This window comes from Pempheris klunzingeri, chromosome 8 (genome assembly GCF_042242105.1).
Source record: "Pempheris klunzingeri isolate RE-2024b chromosome 8, fPemKlu1.hap1, whole genome shotgun sequence".
NCBI lineage: Eukaryota > Metazoa > Chordata > Actinopteri > Acropomatiformes > Pempheridae > Pempheris > Pempheris klunzingeri.
In genome coordinates, this window is record NC_092019.1 from 318,747 (window position 1) to 328,746 (window position 10,000).

The 10,000-nt window shown below is 43.5% G+C and overlaps 1 protein-coding gene across 1 annotated transcript in view; it reads left to right on the plus strand.

Annotated features, from left to right (window-relative positions):
- The first annotated feature begins 2,059 nt into the window (after positions 1–2,059).
- Positions 2,060–10,000, plus strand: part of LOC139205090 (pleckstrin homology domain-containing family O member 1-like) — a 14,678-nt gene continuing 6,737 nt past the window's right edge. Inside the window, exons 1-3 of the mRNA XM_070835193.1 lie at positions 2,060–2,143; positions 3,937–4,083; positions 9,387–9,527. Coding sequence (XP_070691294.1) covers positions 2,117–2,143; positions 3,937–4,083; positions 9,387–9,527 — 315 coding nt within the window. The 5' untranslated portion in view covers positions 2,060–2,116. The remainder of the gene's footprint in view (positions 2,144–3,936; positions 4,084–9,386; positions 9,528–10,000) is intronic.

Genomic DNA, 10,000 nt, shown 5'->3' on the forward strand with positions numbered 1-10,000 from the left:
CTGCTGTCAGTTTACTGTGGAACACCGGGGGTTACATTAGCGCCCACAGATAGTGTACACATACAAAGTATTCTCAGTATATAGAGAAATAAATATATGTTTAGCATTTTTAATGGAGGGAGATCATTTTGACCTGGTCACTTTAAAAGTAGCTCGCAAGCCGAAAAAGCGTGGCCCCCCAGATCTAGAGCCTTTACACTCATCACAACTCTCTGAAGGGGAGCCACATTAGCAACATGCTAACGCTAAGTCCACCGGGCTAACGTTCCAAATAAACAGCAAAACGACAGAGAACCGACCTGAGCTTCGGCATGATGTCATCGATGCGTCCTGGAGACCGTCGTTAGGACGGAGCGTCACGTTTCCCTCCACAGCAAAGTGAAAGTGACCCGTGTGTGTTTTCAGTGACTGTGTGGAGAAGGAAGCGGCTCCGGAGGGGCGGGACGACGCGGTGGCGAGGAGGCTGTGGGAGGAGAGCGCCCGATTGGTCGGATTAAAGGACACATGCTGACCTGTGACCTCTGACCTCGGCCCTGATAGGATGTGCAGCGGGCAAACGGAAAGTGACGTAGTGCCCCCGTCAGGTCAGACAGAGGAGGGGGCGACGAGCATCAGCGAAATACTCGCTGTGATTGACGGCTGACGGGAGCCAATCAGAGCACAGTCATATGAAAATCAGTAATCAATTAATCAGTGATCAGTTAATCAATAGTAGTGTACAAGCAGCTGCGGAGGAGAAAACACAGACTGACGCTGACGTGGCCTGATTGGACGGCATTCGAATATCAGTGTGTTCCCTGAAAGTTCCCTTAATGTTCCCTTATTTTTTTGTTAATGTTCTCTTCATGTTCTCTTCCTCACTGTTCCCTTGATCTTAGATAATGTGTCTCTGATGTTCCCTCGCTGTATCCTCCATGTTCCCTTCATCTTCTTTTTTTGTTCCCTTCATTCAGATTTTCTTTGTTTCTTTGACTTCCTTTCATGTTTCAGTGATTAATGTGTCCTAAATGTTCCCTTCATGTTCCCTTCATCACTGCTTTTTGTTCCCTTACTGTTTTCTTCACTTCTTCCCTTTAACTTTTTTCTTCTTGTTCATGTTCCTTTTCAGGTTCTAGATAATGTAGCAGATATTTGAGGCTGTTGGTCTCAGTCGCTGAATGTTTTACTGAGAACTTTATAGTCTGATGTTTTGGATACGCAGTGAGTCACATCAACCAGTCAGACCAGTTTAACCACCAGTGTAACCAGTGTAACCAGTGTAACCAGTGTAACCAGTGTAACCACACACTGACATTTCACTTTGATGTCTGTCTCTGAATAAAGGAACTGATTTCTCATTCATGTGAAGTGTCGTCTGTTCTGATCACATTTACAGGAAATCAGGAATGAAAGAACATGAAGAGAACATGTCTGCTGGTGATTTATGTCAAATTAAAACCACACTGAAGCAGCCCACAGTGAGTGCAGTACTTGTACTGTGATACTACCACATACTGCAGTAACACAGTGAGTGCAGTACTTGTACTGTGATACTACCACATACTGCAGTAACACAGTGAGTGCAGTACTTGTACTGTGATACTACCACATACTGCAGTAACACAGTGAGTGCAGTACTTGTACTGTGATACTACCACAGTAACACAGTGAGTGCAGTACTTGTACTGTGATACTACCACATACTGCAGTAACACAGTGAGTGCTGTACTTTTACTACTACTGCAGTATTTATATACTATCATAGTACATGCACCCCCCACCGCCGGCAGGGGGGGCTGCGGTGCTGCCGAGGAGCCGCTGAGCCAGCAGGGAGTCCGGAGGAGGAGAGGGTGGGGGGGAGGTGCGGTAACCGGACACCGACCCCCCCGGAGCGGCTGCTGGCCGGTCAGAGCGCAGCGGAGCCCGGCGGCAGCAGCAGGAGCAGCGGGGCGACGAACAGAGACACACCGGGGACCTACAGCCGAGGACCGGCCGAGCTGCGGCGGAGGCTCCGGTCCTCCCCGCCGGACTTTAACGGTTTCCAGCCCGCTTTCACCCCCTCCCGCCGGGTGAGGAGGAACAACGGAGTTACCTCTAAAGTGGGTGAAGTGCCGACGGTAGTCCGGAACCGGACAGTATGAAGAAGAACAACTCCGGGAAACGGGTGAGTCACCGGGACAAACACCGGGACAAACACCGGGACAAACACCGGGCCGATTTCTGACTTTAAACCGGAGCCCGATGAACAAAAGCCTCCAGGATTAGTTACAAGCTCTTATTTTGAAGGAGACAACAGCCGCTAGCTGGTTTCAGACTGAACGTCCGGTTTTCAGAATAAGAGTCTGATGGATTTAAAATAGATAAAAAGTAAAAATTCAAACGGATAAACGAGAAACAAGAAAAGGTTCAACCGTCCGGACACACACACACTAATACACACACTAATACACACACACTAATACACACACACTAATACACACACACTAATACACACACTAATACACACACTAATACACACACACTAACACACACACACTAATACACACACTAATACACACACACACTAATACACACACACACTAATACACACACACTAACACACACACACTAATACACACACACTAATACACACACACTAACACACACTAATACACACACACACTAATACACACACACTAACACACACACACACTAATACACACACACACTAATACACACACACTAATACACACACACTAACACACACACACTAATACACACACACACTAATACACACACACACACACACACTAATACACACACACTAACACACACACACTAATACACACACACTAATACACACACACTAACACACACACTAACACACACACTAACACACACACACACTAATACACACACACTAACACACACACACTAACACACACACTAATACACACACACTAATACACACACTAACACACACACTAATACACACACACTAACACACACACACTAATACACACACACTAACACACACACTAATACACACACACACTAACACACACACACACACACACACTAATACACACACACACTAACACACACACACTAATACACACTAATACACACACACTAACACACACACACTAATACACACTAATACACACACACACTAATACACGCTAATACACACACACTAACACACACACTAATACACACACACACTAACACACACACACACACACACACACTAATACACACACACACACTAACACACACACACACACACACACTAATACACACACACTAACACACACACACTAATACACACTAATACACACACACACTAATACACGCTAATACACACACACTAACACACACACTAATACACACACACACTAACACACACACACTAATACACACTAATACACACACACTAATACACACACACTAATACACACACACTAACACACACACACACACACACTAATACACACAGTGTGTGTGTGTGTGTGTGTCTGTTTTCTCTCATAAATCATCAGAAAACACAGAAATTGTATAAAAACAAGAACAAAAAGCCACCAGACTCCACTGACAAAAACAGTAATTTTACAAATACAGGAGTTTGCTGCTGCTGCTGCTGCTGCTGCTGCTGCTGCTGCTGCTGCTGCTGCTGCTGCTGCATCGCTCAGTGGACTAACATGTTAGTTCAGATCCAAACTGGCCCTTAAAACACCAAAGTCACACAGTAACACCAACTAACTACCTGATGGAGGCAGCAGCAGAGCAGCAGCTCCTGTGTCCTGTGAGCTAAAATCCCTGTTTTAGTGAATGTAGTCTGGTGTGAGAGTGGCTTTAGTCGTGGCTAAAGAGATGGAAGAAGACGCTCAGCCGTCCAATCACAGGCTCAGTCTGCAGAGTTAAACTGCTCACCTGCCCTGACAGCTTCCTGTTTCCTGCTTCCTGTTTCCTGTTCAGGGCCCGCAGGACTCGGCGCAGCAGCACGCTCAGCCCGAGAAGGTCGGCTGGATCCGGAAGTTCTGCGGTAAAGGGATCTTCAGGGAGATCTGGAAGAACCGCTTCGTGGTTCTGAGGGGAGACCAGCTGTTCATCTGTGAGAAGGAGGTGAGTCAGAGGGGGAGGAGCCAACAGGTGACGCCCACACCTGCTGCTCTACCAGCCAATTGGTCAGCTCGTTTAACTGACTGAACTGCAACGGATTTAAAGGGACAGTGCAGCTTTTTCATTTACCTCTTACGAGCAATTAGACATTTGCAGAACATGACAGAACATAAAAGAACATGACAGAACATAATAGAACATGACAGAACATAATAGAACATGACAGAACATAATAGATCATAATAGAACATGACAGAACATAATAGATCATAATAGAACATGACAGAACATAATAGAACACGACAGAACATAATAGAACACGACAGAACATGACAGAACATAATAGAACATAATAGACCATAATAGAACATGACAGAACATAATAGAACATGACAGAACATAATAGACCATAATAGAACATGACAGAACATAATAGAACATGACAGAACATAATAGAACACAATAGAACATGACAGAACATAATAGAACATAATAGAACATGACAAAACATACATAATAGAACATAATAGAACACGACAGAACATGACAGAACATAATAGAACACGACAGATCATAATAAGAATATGACAGAACATAATAGACCATAATAGAACATGACAGAACATAATAGAACATAATAAAACATGACAGAACATAATAGAACATGACAGAACATAATAGAACATGATAGAACATAATAGAACACGACAGAACATGACAGAACATAATAGACCATAATAGAACATGACAGAACATAATAGAACATAATAAAACATGACAGAACATAAAAGAACATGACAGAACATAATAGAACATGACAGAACATAATAGATCATAATAGAACATGACAGAACATAATAGAACATGACAGAACATAATAGATCATAATAGAACATGACAGAACATAATAGAACACGACAGAACATAATAGAACACGACAGAACATGACAGAACATAATAGAACATAATAGACCATAATAGAACATGACAGAACATAATAGAACATGACAGAACATAATAGACCATAATAGAACATGACAGAACATAATAGAACATAATAGAACATGACAGAACATAATAGAACATGACAAAACATAATAGAACATAATAGAACACGACAGAACATGACAGAACATAATAGAACACGACAGATCATAATAAGAATATGACAGAACATAATAGACCATAATAGAACATGACAGAACATAATAGAACATAATAAAACATGACAGAACATAATAGAACATGACAGAACATAATAGAACATGATAGAACATAATAGAACACAACAGAACATGACAGAACATGACAGAACATAATAGAACACGACAGAACATAATAGAACACGACAGAACATAATAGAACATGACAGAACATAATAGACCATAATAGAACATGACAGAACATAATAGAACATAATAAAACATGACAGAACATAATAGAACATGACAGAATATAATAGAACGTGACAGCACATAATAGAACGTGACAGCACATAATAGAACGTGACAGCACATAATAGAATGTGACAGCACATAATAGAATGTGACAGCACATAATAGAACATGACAGCACATAATAGACCATAATAGAACATGACAGAACATAATAGAACACGACAGAACATAATAGAACATGACAGAACATAATAGAACACGACAGAACATAATAGAACATGACAGAACATAATAGAACACGACAGAACATAATAGAACACGACAGAACATAATACAACATGACAGAACATAATACAACATAATAGAACATGACAGAACATAATAGAACACGACAGAACATAATACAACATGACAGAACATAATACAACATAATAGAACATGACAGAACATAACGCCAGAGAATATCACAAAACATCACTGAGTTCTACTGAGACCAGCTGAACCGATGACCAATAATCACTTCGGTTATATTTGAACTGGTTCTCTGTTGGACGGAAGAACCACCAGAGAACTAAAGACTAAAAGTCAGTTAGTGAACTATTAGAAGAGTTCTTATTATTTCAGGAGAACATCAGAGTTCTTTTGGGCACTGTGTGTTGTATTTGGTGTGTTCTGTCGTTGTTTTGGTTCTATGTGGAAACAGAAAGTTTCTCCTCAACTTTCATCAGTCGTCGTTCTGCAGGAGTCGAGTTGCAGCCTGAGCTGACAGAGAGCTCCTGTTTCACTGCTGCCCCAAACACAGGACGGAACGTCCTCATGGAACCTTTATCTACTACAGACATCTTCATAGAACCTTTATCTACTGCAGAACGCCCTCATTGAACCTTTATCTAATACAGAACGTCTTCATAGAACCTTTGTCTAATACGGAACGTCCTCATGGAACCTTTATCTACAGCAGAACGTCCTGATAGAACCTTTATCTAATACAGAACATCTTCATTGAACCTTGGGTTCACCCTGCTACATCCCATAGAACCTTAATTAAAGGAACATCCCGTTAGAAGTTATGCTAGCACTTTCCCTCAGCCTGCTAAGCTAGCAGTTCAGCTGTTAGCTCAGCATTACCTATATGTTTGTTAGCCGTTAGCTGGGTGTTTGCTCAGAGTGTTTTTAAGGTTCCTTCAGTCTCACTGATCCACAGATAGCTGTCTGAACATCCAGGGGTTCATCCTCTGCAGACAGGAGCTGCTGTCTGAACATCCAGGGGTTCATCCTCTGCAGACGGGAGCTGCTGTCTGAACATCCAGGGGTTCATCCTCTGCAGACGGGAGCTGCTGTCTGAACATCCAGGGGTTCATCCTCTGCAGACAGGAGCTGCCGTCTGCTGGGCTACCTGGAACCGACTGTACCTAAGCACATGGACGCTGCTACCTGTAGTACTGGTACTAAGTTGTGGATTCATCCGCTGCTGGAAATAGATCCCAACAAGTGTCACTATGTGCTCCAGCTTGTTTGATGAAAGCTACAGCGAGCAGCTGTTACAGGAAATGACTGAACCTTAAACTACAGAGATCAGCTGACTGAATCCATGTTTACATCCCTCAAAGCATTCTGGGAACCGTAGTTCCAAAACTTCTGACAACGTATGATGTCTAAAATATGTGTGAGACAAAATCTAACAACAGCAGTGATGAAACACTTCTTTGCTCGTGTGACTGTAAAACCTTCAGACATGATCGGCATCAACGTGTTTCCTTTTTGTCTTTCGCTGATATTTTTGGTTCGTGGTCGCAGGAAGTCGGTTTGTCAGCAGGTTGTTTGAGTGTTTGTGGTGCGTTCAGGTTCCTCTTTATGGCGTGGAGATGTGAATCATCAGCGAGTGTCTGTCAGCCTGTTAGTGTTTCAGAGCAGCTGACCAATCAGATGGCAGCTGTCACATGACGTGTCCGAGCTCCCTCAGGACAGTCTCATTACCAAATTAGGAAGTCTGTCTGTCTGTCTGTCTGTCTGTCTGCAGCTCAACTTCCTGTCTCACCAGGAATAGAAAGCTTGTTTTTTTTTTTACTTCTTTGTTGTTTCTATATTTTCAATCAACAGTAATTTAAGAGGAAACTGTTTCTACCCATGATCCTCTGTGTCCACATCCTGGTGTCTGAGTGACTGGTAGGTAGTAAAAGTGTTGGAACTGGTCCAGTAGATCACCTCAGCCAGCAGACACCAAACGGGCTGCAATGGCTGCAACGTGATCCTTTGGGACAACTGCACCTGATCACAGTAGGTCCACTAAAAGAGCTTGTTTGATCCACTGACAGGCTCAGAGTGTTATTCTAAGTGTGTGACAGCATCATGGAAAGGATCCCTACAGAGAGAGACCTGGAAGATCAGACCAGGTGACTTGTCGTCCAGGTATCGCAGACACACCTGGTCACTGCTCTCCTCTTTTATGGCTGCCCCTGTGGTCACTGACTTCCTGCAGCTTCTCTGTTTGACCAATCAGTGACAGTCACAGCTGTTAGCTCCGCCCCACTTTTCCGATCCAAGTTAGCTGGTTGTTAGGTGGTAGTTAGCTGGTTGTAAGGTGGTAGTTAGCTGGTTGTTAGGTGGTAGTTAGCTGGTTGTTAGGTGGTAGTTAGCTGGTTGTAAGGTGGTAGTTAGCTGGTTGTTAGGTGGTAGTTAGCTGGTTGTTAGGTGGTAGTTAGCTGGTTGTAAGGTGGTAGTTAGCTGGTTGTAAGGTGGTAGTTAGCTGGTTGTTAGGTGGTAGTTAGCTGGTTGTTAGGTGGTAGTTAGCTGGTTGTAAGGTGGTAGTTAGCTGGTTGTTAGGTGGTAGTTAGCTGGTTGTTAGGTGGTAGTTAGCTGGTTGTAAGGTGGTAGTTAGCTGGTTGTTAGGTGGTAGTTAGCTGGTTGTTAACTGGGTGCTAACATAATTCCACCCAGCACATGCAGCTAAGACGGTGTTACAGGTGTTTCCTGCACTTTGTCTAGCTAGCTGCTAACTTTGTTGTTAGCATGTTAGCAAGAGGTTGCTACATGGTTGCTATGGCGCTGCTTTGTGCTTTCTACGTTGCTATGTTGCTGATCGCTGATTATTGATTATCTGACAGACGATGCAGGCAATGACATCAGAATGAACAGATATTAGAGCCTGAGGGAAGGACTGACCTCACACACACACACACACACACACACACACACACACGTTTGTGTGTGTGTCTCAGGTGTGTGTGTGTGTGTGTGGTGGGCGTGGCTTCTCTCCCAGGAAGTCTCAGTTTAAAGCTGGTTAATAATGGATGCTGTTTCCATGGAGATGAATGAGCTGAAGGTTGTGTGACTCACACACACACAGTCAGACGTCCCAGGGCTCCACTGATGTGATCAGGATGGGATCAATATATGTGATCAGTTACTACATGATGATCAGCTGATCGTCTGTCTCTGTGTGAATGGATCTGCATCAGTTTTAGATCTTTAGAAGAAAACAGGACGACATCATTTAAAGGAGCAGTTCACCTCTTCTCTCTGTCACACTAATAGCAGCTTCAGTCAGGGTGTAGTTAGCGTAGCTTAGCATAAAGACTGGAAACGGGGAAACAGCTAGCTTATCTTAGCATAAAGACTGGACATGTGGAAACAGCTAGCGTAGCTTAGCATAAAGACTAGACACAGGGAGAAACAGCTAGCGTAGCTTAGCATAAAGACTGGACACGGGGAAACAGCTAGCGTAGCTTAGCATAAAGACTGGACACAGGGAAACAGCTCACCTGGAAACTGCACCATCTGTCTGTTTTATTCCTGATGAACAACTTGAACTTGAAGTCAGGTGACCTGCAGGTAGTCAGATTCATGACCTGTGACCCATGTGACCTTTATGACCTGTTACCTGGTAATTGTGTGACCTGTGACCCGCAGGTGAAGGAGCTGGGTCGGGCTGACGAGGTTCTGGACCTGTCGGACTACGAGCGCTGTGAGGAGATCAGGAAGAACAAGAGTCGCAGCAAAAAGAACCACAGCAAGTTCAGACTGCAGCGCTGCAGCACGCCAGGGAACACGGTACACCTGTCTGTCTGTACACCTGTCTGTCTGTACACCTGGGAACACACCTGTCTGTCTGTACACCTGTCTGTCTGTACACCTGGGAACACACCTGTCTGTCTGTACACCTGTCTGTCTGTACACCTGGGAACACACCTGTCTGTCTGTACACCTGGGAACACACCTGTCTGTCTGTACACCTGTCTGTCTGATAGCTTCTCTTAGCTTGTTGCTAGCTTTTCTTAAATTGGTTTAAAGCAGTTATTAATTATTCATTTATTATTAGCTTGTCTGAGCATGTTATTGATTATTTAAATGGTTCTTTAGCTCCTAGTGTAAAGATTCAGAGTAGAACATTCATATGGAACAACAGACACACACACACACACAGACACACACACACACAGACACACACACACACACACACACACACACACACACAGACACAGACACACACACACACACACACACACACACAGACACACACACAC